At 43.8% G+C, this 16428-nt stretch overlaps 1 protein-coding gene across 9 annotated transcripts in view; it reads left to right on the forward strand.

Moving 5' to 3' along the window:
- CPNE8 (copine 8) overlaps positions 1-16428 on the forward strand; it is a 108889-nt gene that overhangs the window by 45820 nt on the left and 46641 nt on the right. For 7 of the 9 annotated variants that reach the window (XR_004540647.1, XR_004540648.1, XM_033958655.1 and 4 more), the window contains 3 exons: positions 3610-3713; positions 6950-7054; positions 14079-14249. Coding sequence is in view for 6 of the 9 variants with exons in the window: in XM_033958655.1 (XP_033814546.1) it covers positions 3610-3713; positions 6950-7054; positions 14079-14249 (380 nt within the window). In the remaining 3 variants the exon portion in view is untranslated. The remainder of the gene's footprint in view (positions 1-3609; positions 3714-6949; positions 7055-14078; positions 14250-16428) is intronic. The other 2 variants (XR_004540649.1, XM_033958654.1) reach the window with 2 other exon arrangements.

Raw genomic sequence — 16428 nt, forward strand, 5'->3', positions numbered from 1 at the left:
CCGTCACCGCCACTGCCATCCCATTCACCGCCCTGTCACCGTCCCCGCTGCATCCATATAAGCCTTAGTACTGTAATATTTAGCTGATTCCTTTCTTATAAATCAAAGTTCCTGCTGCTGAACCAGAGAAAGAGATATTCAGCTGGCAGGGCTTTGTTTATAAATTTTTATCAACACAACTAATATACTATTTTATCCTAAAGCAAAAAATAAATAAATAAATATAATTTTTTTTTCTACCTTTGTTGTCTGGTTTCTGCTTTCCACATCTTCTCATTCAATTCCTTCCAACCACTGTGTGTCTTCTCTCTGCGTCTTCCACTTGCTGTTACTGTGCCTCTCCCTTCACCCCCCCCCCTCCAATTGGTCTAGCACCCATCTTCTTCCCTCCGCTCCCCCATAGTCTGGCATCTGTCTTCTTCCCACTCTGTCTTCCACATTTCCCTTCGGGGTCTGTTCCTCTCCACCCTCCTTCAATGTCTGTCCTATTCCTTTCCACCACCACCCTTCCCTCCCTCCTTTACCATCTGTTCCTTTCTACTACCCTTCAGCTCCTCTCGCGTGGCCTATCTATCTACCTTCCTCCCTCTTATTTTCATGGCACGTTACAATGTAATTTGTGCAAGCCACTGGAGCCTGCAAGCTCGGTCCCTGTCCCATCCCCACAAACTATCTCGCTTCTGTGCTCCTATTTTCTCCATTTCTAATATCTCCCCTATGTATCTGTCATTGCCCCCCCCCCCTGTGTCCATATACCATCCCCATGGCATGTCCTCTTTATGTCACTGTCCCTATGCCCCATGCACATAATTTTCCCTCTTTCTGTTACCTTCCTGGGTCCAGATTTCCCCTATCTTCCTCTTCCATACCAGTGTGTCTCTTCTTTTCAACCCCATCTAGCTTTTTTCCCTCTTTCTTCCCCTCCCTCCCCTTGCTTCTAGCATCTGGCTCACCTGCCTGTCCTTCCCTTTCTTTCCTGCTGTGGGTTTTTCTTTCCGTCTTCATCTTCTTGGCCCAGAATCCTTTTCCCTTTCACTCCCTCCTTCCAGTTTGAGCCGGGAACACGAGCGATCGCACGGTCCCCGCAGCCACCACCCGCCTGCCCAATCGATCCTAGTGTTTAGCCAGCTCTCTCCCTTCTCCTCACCTTAGTTTGTAGGTTTTCTTTTTCGGCGACCTGCACGCTTTCCCAAAGAGCTGCGCACGCGCGGCTGCTCAGTGTTCAATCTTCTGCTCTGCTGCAACTTCCTGTTTCCGGTTGCGTCAGAGCAGAAGATCAAAACTGAGCAGCAGCGGGTGCGCGGCTCTCTGATAGCGTGCGGGTCGCCGAAAAAGAAAACCTACAAACTAAGATGAGGAGAAGGGAGAGAGCTGGCAAACACTAGGATCGATTGGGCAGGCGGGTGTGTGCTGCGGGGACCGCGCGATCCTTCATGCCTCACTGCGGGGACAAGACCATTCACCGCCACACGGGCGGTGAATGGCCTTGTCCCCGTCGCCGCAGCAACTGCTAGTTTTCGTTCCCCGTTTCGGCGGGTGACCCATGGCTAAAATGCGGTGGCCGTGGGTAAACCGCCACCATGTCATTCTCTACTTTCTAGCATTCATTTTGAAACTGTCCCCTTTCAACTTTTCCATATGCCCTCTTGTTCTTTTATTTTTTGTCCTTGGATAACACCTGTTACGGTAAGTAACTGTGCTATCTGGGCAAATTCCTTTGAAAACTGCCCTCATAGTGCCTTCTCTATGACCTTTAAAGACACCAAAGAAAGGAAGATATAATTTTATATTGATTAATTTTTTGAAAAGTAGCATAGTACTTAAATCTTTCTAGATTTATATCCCAAATTTCACCCTTTAGATTTAAATCTCATTCATTGGAGTAGTAAATTTCACTCCGTAGAATGGTTTACCTTTGATGGATGGGCATGCTGTATAATTGTTTGGAATACTACCATACATCCACGTACCTGGCACATAAATGTTAGTGCCTGCTTTATAGAATTACCCCTTTAATACGTAAGTTAGAAAATAATAATAAAACCACTAATTAATAACACAAATATAGGCCACCCTTGTCCATGGACATCCTTTTTTGATTTAACAATATCAATCAGCCTGACCAACTCCAGGTTTAGACATATGTAAAGGGTCTTGGATTTCAATCAGCCCTTCTCTTGTTACTGCCCTTGCTGAGAATTGGGTAATATACAAAATTTCAAATAACAGGTCTGTTACATGGTACATTATTCCAAATCTTTGGAATAGCAACTGAGAAAGCTCTCTTGGAACAGATGCCACATCCTTTGAACTGTTGATGTCGCTATCTGGGCCTCTTGACCAGAATATAGTGGTTAAGTAAGGTCCAACCATCAGCCAGTATTGCAAATAGATTACAATAGAATCAAGCCCCTTATTATTCAAAAGGCCAGTCCAAAACACAATGCGACAGATCAGTATTCTTGTGCCTTCCTTTCCCCAAGACCATTCTAGCTTCAGTGTTTTCAACCAGTTGAAAATCTATACCAAACTAGCCCTGGCAAATTATACAAAGAGCATTACAATAATCCAATTAATTGATCACTAAGCTTGCGTCAATTATTAGGGAGTATGCTTGTGAAATATTTCACAGGACATATATTGAAAAATAGTTTGTAAAACAAATAAACCTAAATCAAACCATATGCCTTCCAGCTAGTAAATACAGGTATCTCTAATAGCCATCATTAATATGGACTTAGGGCTCCTTTTACTAAGCTGCGCTAGCAGTTTTAGCGCGCACGCTAGACGCTAACGTCACTATTGAGCTGGCGTTAGTTTTTAGCGTAGCGCAGGGGTTAGCGCGCGCTAATCGGCAGCGTGCGCTAAAAACGCTAGTGCACCTTAGTAAAAGGAACCCTAAGATTCTTCACAGAGAAGCAGAGGGATGCAGGCATACTCTTTGGTGATATCATTATACAGTACAGTCAAACTTCGGTTTACGAGTACTGTGGTTTGCGAGTGTTTTGCAAGATGATCAAAACATTTTCGCAAATCATTACTTGCAAACCGAGTATTGACTCAATTTGCGAGTCCCCCCCCCCCCCGCCTGCAAACCGGCATCCCCCCTGCCTGCAAATGCTGCCGTACCCCTCCCCCCCCCCCTCGCGAACAGGCATCGTCCCCCCTCCCTCATGAACCGTCATCCCCCACCCGCCCAAACTGAAGGCTTACCCCCAATGTGGCACCGGCACGCAGCACCAACCCACAGGAAGTGCTGGTGCCCGAAGATCCTGCCTCTTTCCGGACTGGGCCTTGAGTATTTGCACATGCTCAAGGCCCTCTGGCTCTGGCTCTCGTTCTCTCCGAGATCTCATTTAGCTGGCAATAGTCAGTGCATAAAAAACACTGACTGCTGCTAACTGAATATTGACTGCAGTGTTAATAGCTATCCAAAATTACTGATTTAAAATATTTTATGTGATTCTGCTTATTATGTCATTATTGAGTCTACTTAGTAGTCATTTCTTTACATAGACCAAAGGAAAACAAAATAAAAAGTAGAATTTACATGGAAAGTTAGATTGTTGTTGTGTTCCTTGTTTAATGATACATAATTCTTCTTTTCAGGATGCTGTTTTAATGCAATTTTGTGCCAATAAATTGGATAAGAAAGACTTTTTTGGGAAGTCTGATCCCTTTATGGTTTTTTATCGAAGCAATGAAGACGGCAGGTACTGTACACTTTAATTTAATTTAAGTTGCATGATTTATAAGTCTTGGGCAAGGTGGTTGTTAAAACAAACATACAACTAACAATATAAAATACAAAAAAAATAAATTAGTTCTGTTTACAAAACCATTGTGCTTTTAATATTACTATGTCTGTTTGATGTTTTATGTATGTATGTTTGTATGGTTGTTTCAGAATTTTCAGGATGCAATCACCACAGGTAATTGGCATCATCCAGCAGAGCCCAGGGCCAGAGAATTCTAAAACTTTCAAGAATACTTTGCTGAGCATAAGCAAGTGTTGTCTTGTTAACAATGAGCAGGGACTAAGGGTCACATGTTGCATTATTTCCGGCCCCACAATTATGATAAATTCTCCTTCATTTTTTTCATTACTTTTAAATTTTCACCTCTTTTCGGCTTTAATTTTCCCTGTTAGGAAAGCTCCGGTTAGGTTTCTCATCAGTTTAAATTTCCTACTTTATTCCATCACTTAGATACTAGTATGTTGAGCAGCATCAGATATAATATTTGAACATTGAGTCGGAGTCATGTGATTTTGTAGTAGCTGTTCTAGTGCAATAGTATCATTCTGAACTGTATGGTATTCTCGCGAGCCATGCATAAGGAATCCATTCCAGGTTTTCAACTCCTCCTCCTCCAAAGAGCTCTGCTGCCTCCTTCAGTTTTTCCTTTTTCACACGAGCCGGAGGGAGTCTTTCTGATCTGCTCTGTATATTTCTTTATTTTTGGATTGGTTTATTTGGTGGATTTTGGCAGCTTTCGGTGCTAAAAAGCTCCCCAGGTTGAGGGGAAAGCTCTGCCTGCATAGAGGAGAAGCAGACCTGAGGTCTGGAGCTGACAGGCTAATTCCTCTGTGGTACCTGTTAGCCAACCTGAAGAAACTTTGTGGAGCTCAGGGTTCAGACCCCTAGAAGTTTTGCTCGCCTGCTGGGTCATTGGGGCTTGAGCGCAGGCTGTTAAGCATCTTCAGGAGACTCAATGGCTTCAGGGTGCCGGCTACATTTCACCTCCCCCCTTTCGCGTGCATGGGTCCACAGGGGTTGCGGATCAGTCAGAATGGCAGCCCAAAGATTTTCGCGTTAGGAGGACAGTTCCATGAAGCAGTGATTCTTCTCACAGATCCAGCTACTTTTAGAACTGTGGCAGGCTGCAGCACGTCCACATCACAGGTCACAGTGAGTAAGGCTGTTACAGCCTATGAGAAAAATCTGGGGGGGGGAGATTCTTAAGGGTTTCTGCCCCTTCATTTAAGGTTCCCCACCTCTAAAATCCTATTTTCTTGTTTTTTGTTAAGACCTTTTTTGGCACCAAAATGCTGCCATAGTGGTCTCATCTGCTGTGTCTTCGCAAGGGTTGTGGCCTTCGTCTGAGCACCCGTCCAGACCTGCTTCCACAGGGTCCAGTCTGCATGGAGGACTAAGGATGCTTTGCTCTTACGGCATGGCTCTTGAGTGTGCAGCCTTAGAACACAATGGCTATTCATGTGGTTTTGATGCTCTTTTCAAGTCTAAGAAGTCGGCTAGTTTTGGCACCAAAATGCTGTTATCGTGGTCCCATCTGTTGCGTCTTCACAAGGGTCATGGCCATCTTGGATTTCCCAATTTTATTTTTTTTTCAAAGTTCTCCAGAGCCTTCAAATCTTGTTTTGCCTCAAAACTTGCATGGATGGAGTCCTTTGGCTCTTTTATCCCTAATTCATAGCAAATTTGTGCTGGATGGATGATGGAAGAGTGCCCTTGTGCTGTGTAGCACCTGAAGGGAGGGCGGGAGCATCAGGCTTATCCTCTCCTCAATTTTGTAGAGCTGAGGAGACATTGGAGGGCCTGTCTGCTGAGAGAAAATCTCTTCCAGAGTTCCGAAACAGTGGTTTACCTAAGTGTAAGAGTGTGGAAGCTGCTATAACACATTAGGAAATGTTTAAGCTCCATAAAGGTTTTTGGTTATTCCAATGTTTGGATTGTACAATTACAATGTTTAACATGTGTGCTATGTTTCTTTCAGAGCAGACAGAATAGTATTTTGGGGAGTCTTCCCTTACCCCTCCTTCTTATGTATTTCCATATAGGGCTATTGCCTGCTTTGGTACAAACTGAAGGGAGCAGCAGAGCCCTCTAGAGAAGGAGGAGGAGGAGTTGAAAACCTGGAGTAGATTCCTTCTGCATGACTCGCAAGCACGGGGAGAATACCCTACAGTCTAGAATGACACACCTATTTACTAAAAGAATGACACACCTTTCTACTAGAAAAGATATTCGCAAGGTAAGAACCTAATCTCTTTTTATTTCAGCCAGTAGTCCAAAATGTGGCAGAGCCTTCAAATAGGGTGACAAAGAAAGTAATAATATATAAGGTACCATTCCAAAGTACAATATCCCTAGATGTTCTACTGGCCAGCAGATGAGTGTGTCAGTATTTATGATATACCACTCTATTCTAACGTCCAGTATCCATACAAGCCATCAAGACAAGACAAAGGCATTGTATAAGTCTTGCCAGTGGTGTTGGGCCCTCACTCCAGTGCTGCATACTCTGTCCCTTTTGACAGGAATTGTAAGGGGAAGGATGTGGCAGTGCTGGAGTGTGGGCCTGTGGAAGAAGGAAGGTCTTGTAGAAGTGTTGCGGTAATTGTTGTTTTGATGGCAGGAGGTTGGGGAGGGAGGTGGCAGCCGCAGGCCCAACAGTAGGGGTGCCAACCAATAATTGCAGGGGATACTGGCAACAGTATCGGTCCCTATGCAAAATTATTTTATGAAAAGATTGTTTCCAAAAATAAAAGAACAAAGATTTCAAAGTACCAAACTGCCAAAGTATTGATGTTTTAGCATGTTGTTTTTAAGTTGACATTCATGTATTTTCCCTTTGCATATACTAAACTTTTGCATGCAATCTGCTACATGCAAAGGTTTACTAAAATTTTGCATTAATGCACTGTTGTGTTACAATATGCAAAGTTGATCATTTATGCAGAATTGAATATGTGGACCAGTTTTTGCAAAACAAAAAACTACACCTTAGTCATTCTTTTACACTAACCTTCTTTCAAAAATTTGCTATGGAGCTCATTTGTATCCATGGTAAAAACTGTCCTTTATCCTACAAGAAATCCTATAGGTTATACTTGAGCCTCACTGGCTGCGAGATTGCAAGTCTTTCACTAATTTAATAGCACAAGAAGTGATACAAGAAAAACTTTCCATTATTTTTCTTTTTCTAGCTTTACAATTTGTCATAAGACTGAAGTTATAAAAAATACTCTAAACCCAGTGTGGCAAGCATTTAAGATCCCAGTCCGAGCACTGTGTAATGGAGACTTTGAAAGGTAGTATAATTGTTAAATTCTTTATGCAGAGTTATATTTCTTAACCATTAATCTCTTGTTATTCTAAACTTGAAACAGTCGTCATCCTTGGACAAGCAGGCAGCATATTCTCACATGTGGGTGAGGTCATCCATGGAGCCTGGTACAGACAGTGTTAAAAGTATACTGTCACTTTAAACATCTTAAGAAGCTTCAATACTGCCTGCACCACGCACATGCAAGTGCCTTCCCGCCTGATATTGGCTCGCAGTTCCTCAGTTTTTCGTTCTCCGTGGAGTGAAGAAGTTGTGTTTTGAACTCTCCAAATCATGTTGCCTTCCCAATGTTTTTTGTCTTCCTTTGGTTTATATATATATATATACAGTATATATATATTTATTAACAAATATATATATATATATCTAATATAATAAAACCCTAAGCTGCGCATGCGCACTCCCACCTGCGTGCTCCCGTTTTCTGTGAGCTGTAGGGCACTGCAGGTAGGAGTGCGCATGCGCGCGAATCTCTCTCTCTTTCTCTTCCCCCCAAAGGCGGATGTCAGCCGTAGCGGCTATTGGCGGCTGCAGGCCGCAGCAGCTGTAGGCCGTGGTGGCTGCCGGAGACTGCAGGCTGCGGCGGCCGAGCACGGAGCCACCAGCAGCGGGTGACAGTACTGAGTGTAGGAGGGGCAGGAGAAGCTAAACTGAGGGAAAAAAATGATGATGCACAGGGAAATGGAGGGAGAGGGAATGCTGCGGCTGCGGCTGCTGCACAGGGAAGTAGGGAAGGAGATAGGAAGAAAGACACAGGGACAGGGGCAGGGAGAGAGACAGAAAGACAGACAGACAAAGGGGTCTGGGGAGAGAGAGAGAGACAGAAAGAAAGACGGACATATATTCTAGCACCAGTGGGAGGAAGGGAGACAGAAAGAAAAGAAGAAAGACACAGGGACAGGGAGAGACACAGAAAGACAGACAGACAAAGGGGGCCAGGGAGAGAGACAGACAGAAAGAAAGACAGCGGGACAGAGAGAGAGACAGAAATAAAGACAGACAGACATATATTCTAGCACCCGTTAATGTGACGGGCTAAAATGCTAGTATATATATGGAGATGATGCAGTATACAAACCTAAGGATTAGATTAGATTATAAACATTCTTTTTCTTTATTTTCCTCAGTCAGGCCTTCGGACCCTCTTTACTTGGTATTTTCTGACAGTTTTTTTTTTTTTTCTGAGGCCGCAATCATTGAGTTTTTTGGCTTAGCCACAGAGATTTTCCCTCGTATGTTGGGGCCTTCTCCTGCTTTTTTTTTTTTTTTTGTATAATCATTTTTATTAAGTTTTTGAAATACAGATCATCACAAACCAACAACCACTGACAAGAGAAAATGCTGAAACAATCGGGTCTTATGTGTCATTCCTTCACGGAAACCTAACCCCCATCTGAACTCCCCCACCCCCCAACCCCAGCACTCCAGTGTCAAAAGTTCAATAAAGAACTGCGAGCTCTAGGGGACAATCCCTCCCAAATAGAGCCCAGATTCTCCTGAATTTCCTCCAAGGCTCAGGACCTCCCCTCCGAACATCCAGATATTCAAATTTCAAAAGAGTAAACAGTTCATTCCTCCACATAGTAAGGGTTGGCACTTCAACTTGGCGCCACAACAAAAGAATACACTTCCGGGCCAACAAAGAGGCCTTTTGTAATAACAAGTTGCCCCCTCTAGACAGTCCCAAATGGACCCCCTGAGAAAAAAGCAGAACATCGCTCTCAAGGGAATCTTCTTACGCAAAGCAGACTGCAGATACAGAGCTACAAAGGACCAGAATGTTTGAATGTGGTCACAAGACCAAAACATATGAAGTAGGCCTGCAGGGGCAGACTGGCACCGAGGACACCGAGTATAAGAGGCATATCCAGAAACATAGGCCCGGAATGGAGAGACATGCAGCCGTAGTAGAAACTTAAAGTGTTGCTCCTGCAGGACCATGGAACGAGTCATCCAAGGAAAATGTTTCATAAGAAGACGAATTCCGGAGCCCGTAATACGCTCAGATGGGGGGAGATCCTGATTTCACACAGCTGCCACCACTTCTGGGTCCCAAGGGGCCACGAAGCAGCCCAAACTGACTTGATGAAAGGATAAACTAATCCGAGTCAGGCGGGACAGAGTCAGAGTCTCACACACCATATCCGCCATGTCTTCATTCAAAGTAGCAGCATCCAACGAGCGGATATAATGAGACACCTGGCAGTAGAAAAGCCAGACCCGAGCCTCCAAGAGACCCGTCGCCTGCAGATTCTGAAAAGAGCGAGGCACACCCTCCTCCGACACCACATTGCGCACATAGCATAGTCATCGAGCACTCCAACGTTGTAAGTATAATTTAGAAGCGTCATGATCCAGTTCTCCTGCTTTTAAAAAGTGCACTCGTTGCCAGCAGCCCATCTCCATCACTGACCCGCACAACTGGGTCATTCAGTGTCTAGGCCCGGAGCATCAAGTAGACACTTGCATTCGCTGTTTCTATGCTGCAAAAATGCTCTCTTAAGGCTTGACAAGTTCAGCAGGAAAAGTTATTTGGACCGGCCATGGTCTCCGGCAACAAATCGATGTCACCGGTACCAATGGTACCGGCATCAGAGCCTTCATCAACATTGGACATCATTCCTGCATCAGGTAAAGCAGCTAAGAAGCTTTCCTCTACTCCACCAGCATCACAGGAATAGTCAGCTACAACAAAGAATCAACCAGGCATCAGTACACATATTGTACAGTACACTGAGGACTGCCACATCTCCGCCCACCGTGATTTAGATTTACTGTTACTGAGTGGATAGGGACACTGCAGCCTTCTGCATGCTCATATGTTGAGACCCCACAGTTCCTTGTTTTTTAGCTGCTAGCTTGCTTGTTCCTGTTGTTCTGCCTATAGTGGAACACAGTGGCTGGACCACTTGGTAAAGGGACATAGGATGCTGGACTATAGGACAGATGCTGGACTGCTGGGGGGAGGGATAGAGTAAGAATTAATGATCTAGTGGGGAGAAAGATGACAAGAAGATGGTGGATTGTGGGGAAAGAGGGAGTGGTGAGATACTGGTTTGTAGAATTCAGTACAACTGGTGCAAGATTAGGCATTCACCTAGGACATCAACCCTGACTAGGTTCTTCTGTTTCTGAGTTATAAAGGGAGTGGTCACACACACACAAACCATATGAACTCTTTTAAGAAAACTGTCAACTGTGCCCCCTTGTACCCCCTTCAAAATTGCACACTAACTTTGAAAAATGAAAAAGTGAGTTTTCCCTTCAAGGGCTAACTTTGATGGAGCTAGGTCCAACTACTCACATAAAACATACAAACTGTAACACAAAAACATTTTTACCAGCTGATAAGACATATCCGAATGAACCAAGGCAAAATTTGGTTAAGGCCATGAATCTTAAGTGCTCCATCAATAGCTTGTAATTAAAGACCTATATTAAACTTTGTTTTGCCTTTAAACTGGTGAAAAAGTGATCATGAAACAATTTATTCCATTTCTGACAAATACTAATGTATTGTATCCTTGGCAATTGGAAGATTAGGTTTTTACCTCGTTAAACTTCTTTTTGTTATAAGACATAGGATTCTATACTGTAGGTGTTGCTTCCCAGTAGTTGCAAACTTTGCATAAGGGTGTCACTCCAAACTCTCAACTCCTCCCCTTCAGCAGTGGAGAACAGCTCCCCCTTCAGTTAATACCAAAGCAGTCGAACTCCACTGAAACAGAAGAAAAGAGGAGGGGCATGGGAGACCTCCTCAGCAACAAACCATATTCTATCTACTCTGTAACTTTTGACAAAAGAACGTTGATTAAGAATGCACAACGCAGTAAACTTAAGAGTAGCTAGGAACCAACCTGCTAAGTGTAAAAAGGAAACCTAAGAAAACCCCCAAAGGTGCCTTCCTGCACCTGTCAATTTGTCTCTTCTAAATCTTAAAAGACAGAAGTCAATCTGGAACAGACACCAGCAATGTCCAAGGCAGAACTCAGGCGGATTATACGAAGTTATTTAGAGTAGTGAAGACACAGGGGGATTGCAAAGATCTCCAACGTGATATAATCAGGCTTGAGAAATGGGCATCAACATGGCAGATGAGGTTCAATGTGAATAAGTGTAAAGTGATGCATGTAGGTAACAAAAATCTCATGCACGAATACAGGATGTTCCACAAGGATCACCACTCTCACCTATGCTCTTCAACCTCTTTCTCTCCTCCCTAGGAGCCACTCTAGATAACCTAAATGTCACATCCTTCAGCTACGCAGACGACATCACCATACTCCTCCCCTTCGACCCATCAGATACCACCACCATAACAAAGCTGGAAACAACCTTAGATACAGTAGAAAAATGGATGATGGATCACAAACTAAAACTAAACTCAGAAAAAACAAAATTCCTCTTGCTCGAACAGGCCAAAACGCCTACCATCACAGAACTGAAAATCAAAAACACCAAATACCCAATACAACCCGAACTAAAACTCCTAGGAGTTATAATAGACAGATGCTGCACAATGCAGTCCCAAATCAACAAGACGACCCAGAAAGCTTTTCTAACCATGAGAAATCTACGTAAAATCAGAAAATTCTTCAACCCAGCACAATTCAGACTAATTGTCCAATCCCTAGTCTTAGGTCTGCTGGACTACTGTAACTCCCTCTATCTTCCTTGTCCAGCCACTATGATAAAAAGACTCCAGACCATACAAAACACCGCCCTCAGACTGATCTACTCACTCAGAAAATATGATCACATAACTACTGCCTTCTTAGACTCCCACTGGTTACCCATACAAGCACGAATTCAATTCAAATTCCACTGCCTATTATTCAAAGCGTTACATGGCTCTTCCCCTTCCTACCTAAACAACCGCTTAAACCAGATCTCCACCTCAAGACACAGAAGAACCCCAAACCCTTTTACTTTTCCCCCACTCAAAGGCACACTACGCAAGAAATTGTTTGACAACCTTCTGGCAACACAAGCAGCAAAACTCAACCATACCATCTCCAATCTGCTGATAACATCGGACGACTTCAAAACATTCCGAAAAGAAATCAAAACCCAGCTTTTCAAAAAATTCATCCAAATATCTTAACCATTCTTCACCTACCTCAAGATATTACTTCCCCAAATAACCCACCTAAACACCTTCCAAGCAAACAGACCCCAAAAATTAGATGGTAATCTTACCTACTCTAACTATATTCTCTTTGTCCATATCACACAGTTCGGCACTGTCATTTTACTATCCAACCCCTAATTCCCCTTAGGAATGTATCTAGCTATCTCTCTTCTGTCAAAAAAAAAAAAAAATAAAATAAAAAAAAAAAAATTGTATCTTCACTGGAAAATGTCCAGTCAAATCTTTTGTAATCCGCCTTGAACTGCAAGGTATAGGCGGAATAGAAATCCGTAATGTAATGTAATGTAATGTAATGTCTGGGGCGGTACTTGGAGAGACCTCCCAGGAAAAAGACTTGGAAGTTATGATTGACAAGTCAATGAAGCCGTCCACGCAATGTGCGGCAGCGGCAAAAAGGGTGAACAGAATGCTTGTAATGATAAAGAAGGGGATCACGAACAGATTGGAGAAGGTTATCATGCTGCTGTACCGGGCCATGGTGCATCCTCACCTGGAGTACTGCATCCAGCTCTGGTTGCCGTCCATGAAGAAGGACACGGTACCACTCGAAAGGGTCCAGAGAAGAGCAACTAAGATGGTTAAGGTGCTGGAGGAGTTGCCATACAGTGAAAGATTAGAGAAACTGGGCCTTTTCTCTCTTGAACAGAGGAGATTGAGAGGGGACATGATTAAAACATTCAAGGTACTGAAGGGAATAGACTTAGTAGATAAGGACAGGTTATTCACTCTCTCCAAGGTAGGGAGAATGAGAGGGCACTCTCTAAAATTGAAAGGGGATAGAGTCCGTACGAACGTAAGGAAGTTCTTTACCCAGAGAGTGGTGGAAAACTGGAATGCTCTTCCGGAGTCTGTCATAGGGGAAAATACCCTCCAGGGATTCAAGACAAAGTTAGACAAGTTCCTGCTGAACCAGAACGTGCTCAGGTAGGGCTAGTCTCAGTTAGGGCACTGATCTTTGATCAGAGGGCCGCTGCATGAGCGGACTGCTGGGCACGATGGACCTCTGGTCTGACCCAACAGCGGCAATTCTTATGTTCTAAATTGAAGGTCTGTACAGGGTGGGCCATCCTATGTCTTATATCAGAAGATTAACGAAGTAAGAATCTAATCTTCCATTCTTTTGCAAAGAAATAGAATTCTGTACTTTAGCTGACTTACCAAAGCTGCACCAGAAGTCTAGGGAGGGATAGATGAGCCTGCCTGCAGTATCGAAGATCCAAAAGTAGCATCCTATCAAACTGCCACATCCACTCTGTAGAACCTCATAAAGATGTGGAGTGTAAACCAAGTAGATGCTCTACAAATTTCTTCAGGTGAAACAGCCTAGGATTCCACCCAGGAAGTAGCCACACTTCCAATCAAATGTGCTGTGATAGAGATAGGAGGCTGTTTACCATAGACAATGTAGGAAGAAGAAATTCCATGTAAATCCATCTGGTAATCAAAGCCTTGGAAGCTGGCTTGCCTCATCTTGATCAGAACAAAAAGGTGGTCAGATAGCCAAGAATCATTAGTCCTCTCCAGGTAGTAGAGGAGGACTCTACATGCATCCAGCCTCCATAAAATTATGTCCTGTTTCTCTGAACCTGTAGGATGAAAGGTAGGTAAATGAATCTCTTGAGTGATATGGAAGGCAGAAACCACCTTCAGTAGGAAGGAAGGTAGCGTCTACAGAGATGGTTAGTGCTGGTTGCACTCAAGTAGGTGGCTTGGTCACTTTATTCTCAGTTATAATTATATTGACATTGATTTGTTGCCTTTGACTTGTTTCAGATCAGAACAGAATTGGCTGGTTGGGGAGTACCCATTTTCCACCTCCTTATCTCTCTTCTTATAGGAATGGTCAACTGCTTAGGTACAAGCTGAGGAAATGGGGCACAGGTGATCAGAGATGCAGAAGGCAGAGCCAAGAGAAAAAGGTAGATGATGCCTTCTACAAACTGCGAGTAAAGGAGAATAACCCATTGGTTCTAGATTCATATGCCATACTACTAGAAAGATTATCGAGGTAAGAACCTAATCTTCCTCTGCTCCTCACTATTGCTGCTCGATTCAAGGAAAATTGTTTTGATTCGATTCAGCGTTTTGAAATGATTTTTCGATTTGATTTACCAATCCAATCCAATCCTTAGTCTTATATACCGGGTCATTCCCACTAGGGACTCCATAAGCCTGAGGAAGAGTTCTCTACAGGAGAGGACCCTGTAACTCTAAGATCCGCCTCGCCAAACATATGGCAGCCAAAAACACAATCTTAACCATAAGATTCTAGAGGGGCTTGTCTGGCAGGGGCTTATATGGAGCTCAAGATAGAACCTTCAGAACAACATTGAGGTCCCAAGACAGGAACAACCTACGTAGTGGGGGATGAACCTGAGTGCCCGTCTCAAAAAAATGAGAGAGTTTTGGATGATATGCCAGCGACTGCTTGTCTCTTCTAGCCCTAAAGCATAAGAGACCAGCTACCTGCACTTTGAGAGTCAAAATCATGTATCCTTTTTCTAGACTGGCTTGTTGGAATGCGAGAATCACCGAGATGGGAGTTCTATAAAGCTCCACCTGCTCCTTGGTGCACCATAACTGTGAAAGGCCTTTCAGGTCTTGACATAAGCCACAAAAGTCATAGGCTTCTTTGCTCTCAGGAGGATCGAAACAACTACCTCCAAGTAACCATTATGAGTTAAGGCTGTGCGCTCAAGACCCATGCCATAAGACCAAAGCGCTCTGGATTCTCCATAGGAACTGGACCCAGACTGAGTAGACTGAGATGAACAGGTAGCCTGAGAGATCTGCCTCTTCGGAGACATACCAGGTCCACATAGTAAGGCCGACAAGGCCAGTCTGGAGCCACCAGAATAACCAGACCTGGTGGCTCACTATTCTGTGGCTGATCTGGCCAACCAAGGCCCACAGAGGAAATATATAAAGTAGGATGTCGGTGGGCCAGGGCTGAATGAGGGCATCCAGACCTGCAGTTCTTGGTTCAGCTTTTCGACTGTAGAAGCAAGCTGCCTTCGCATTCTTGCATAAGGCCATTAAATCCATTTCTTGTCTGCCCCGGCACTTCACAGTGAGGCTGAACACTCTCTGGGACAGGCACCATTCTCCTGGATCCAGAGTCTGCCTGCTGAGAAAATCGGCTCAAACGTTCTCTATGCTTGCCACATGGGGCAGCTGAGAGGACTTGCAAGTGGACTTCCACCCACTGGAACAACATTTGTGCTTCTAGGGGTAGGGGAGCGCTTCTGGTGCCTCCTTGTCTGTTCACATAAGCAATCGCGATGACATTGTTGGAAAACACTCTTAACTGCCCTTCCTAAAGTGTAACTCCTTCAGCGCCAAATGAATGGCTCTCAATTACAGATGATTTTTGGACCACTTGATCTCTGACAGGGTCCATTTGCCCTGAAGAGAGTGACCGCAACAGTGGACTCCCCAGCTGCTCAGACTGGATATTGTGGTATTGGTCATGAGGGTCACCCGTTGTGTTGGTCATGAGGGTCACCCATGAAGTGATTCTGAGACAGATGGGGATTACATCAAGGAGTTAATGTCTAGATGGGAACATCTGGAAGGAGTAGACATGCAGTGGGCAAAACTGAAAGGAGTTATTATAAGAGCGACAAACCTTTTTATGAGATAAGTAAGTAAAAGTAAGAGGAAAAGAAAGCCGCTTTAGTTCTCAAAAGTAGTAGCTGAGAAGGTAAGGAATAAGATGTTAACTTTCATAAACTACAAAAGATCGCAGAAAGAGTAAGACAGGCAAAAATATCTGGAAAAATTAAGAGAGGTTGGTCGAGTAGTCAGGAAAGCCAAAATGCAAATGGAAGAAAAAAAAATAGCTAACATAGTAAAATGGGAAGACAAGACATTTTTTAGATAGATCAGTGATAGGAAAAAGTGTAAAAGTGCATTGTGAGACTCAAAAGTGAAGGGGAGAAATATGTAGAAGCTGATAAAGAAAAGGTTGAATTGCTTAATAAAATATTTCTGTTCTGTGTTCACGGCTGAAGTGCTGGGAGCGGGATTTAACTAGCAATATTTTAGCTGGCTCTCTGTACCTGGAAATTCAGTGGCGAAGCTTGGACATGGCCCAGCATTGATTTTCCAGAAGAAAATTGATCACCGCCAGCTAAATATTGAGCCCTATATTCTTTGTGCTATGGAATTCAGACTATGAATGGGAA

Source organism: Geotrypetes seraphini, chromosome 9 (assembly GCF_902459505.1).
Source record: "Geotrypetes seraphini chromosome 9, aGeoSer1.1, whole genome shotgun sequence".
Lineage (NCBI taxonomy): Eukaryota > Metazoa > Chordata > Amphibia > Gymnophiona > Dermophiidae > Geotrypetes > Geotrypetes seraphini.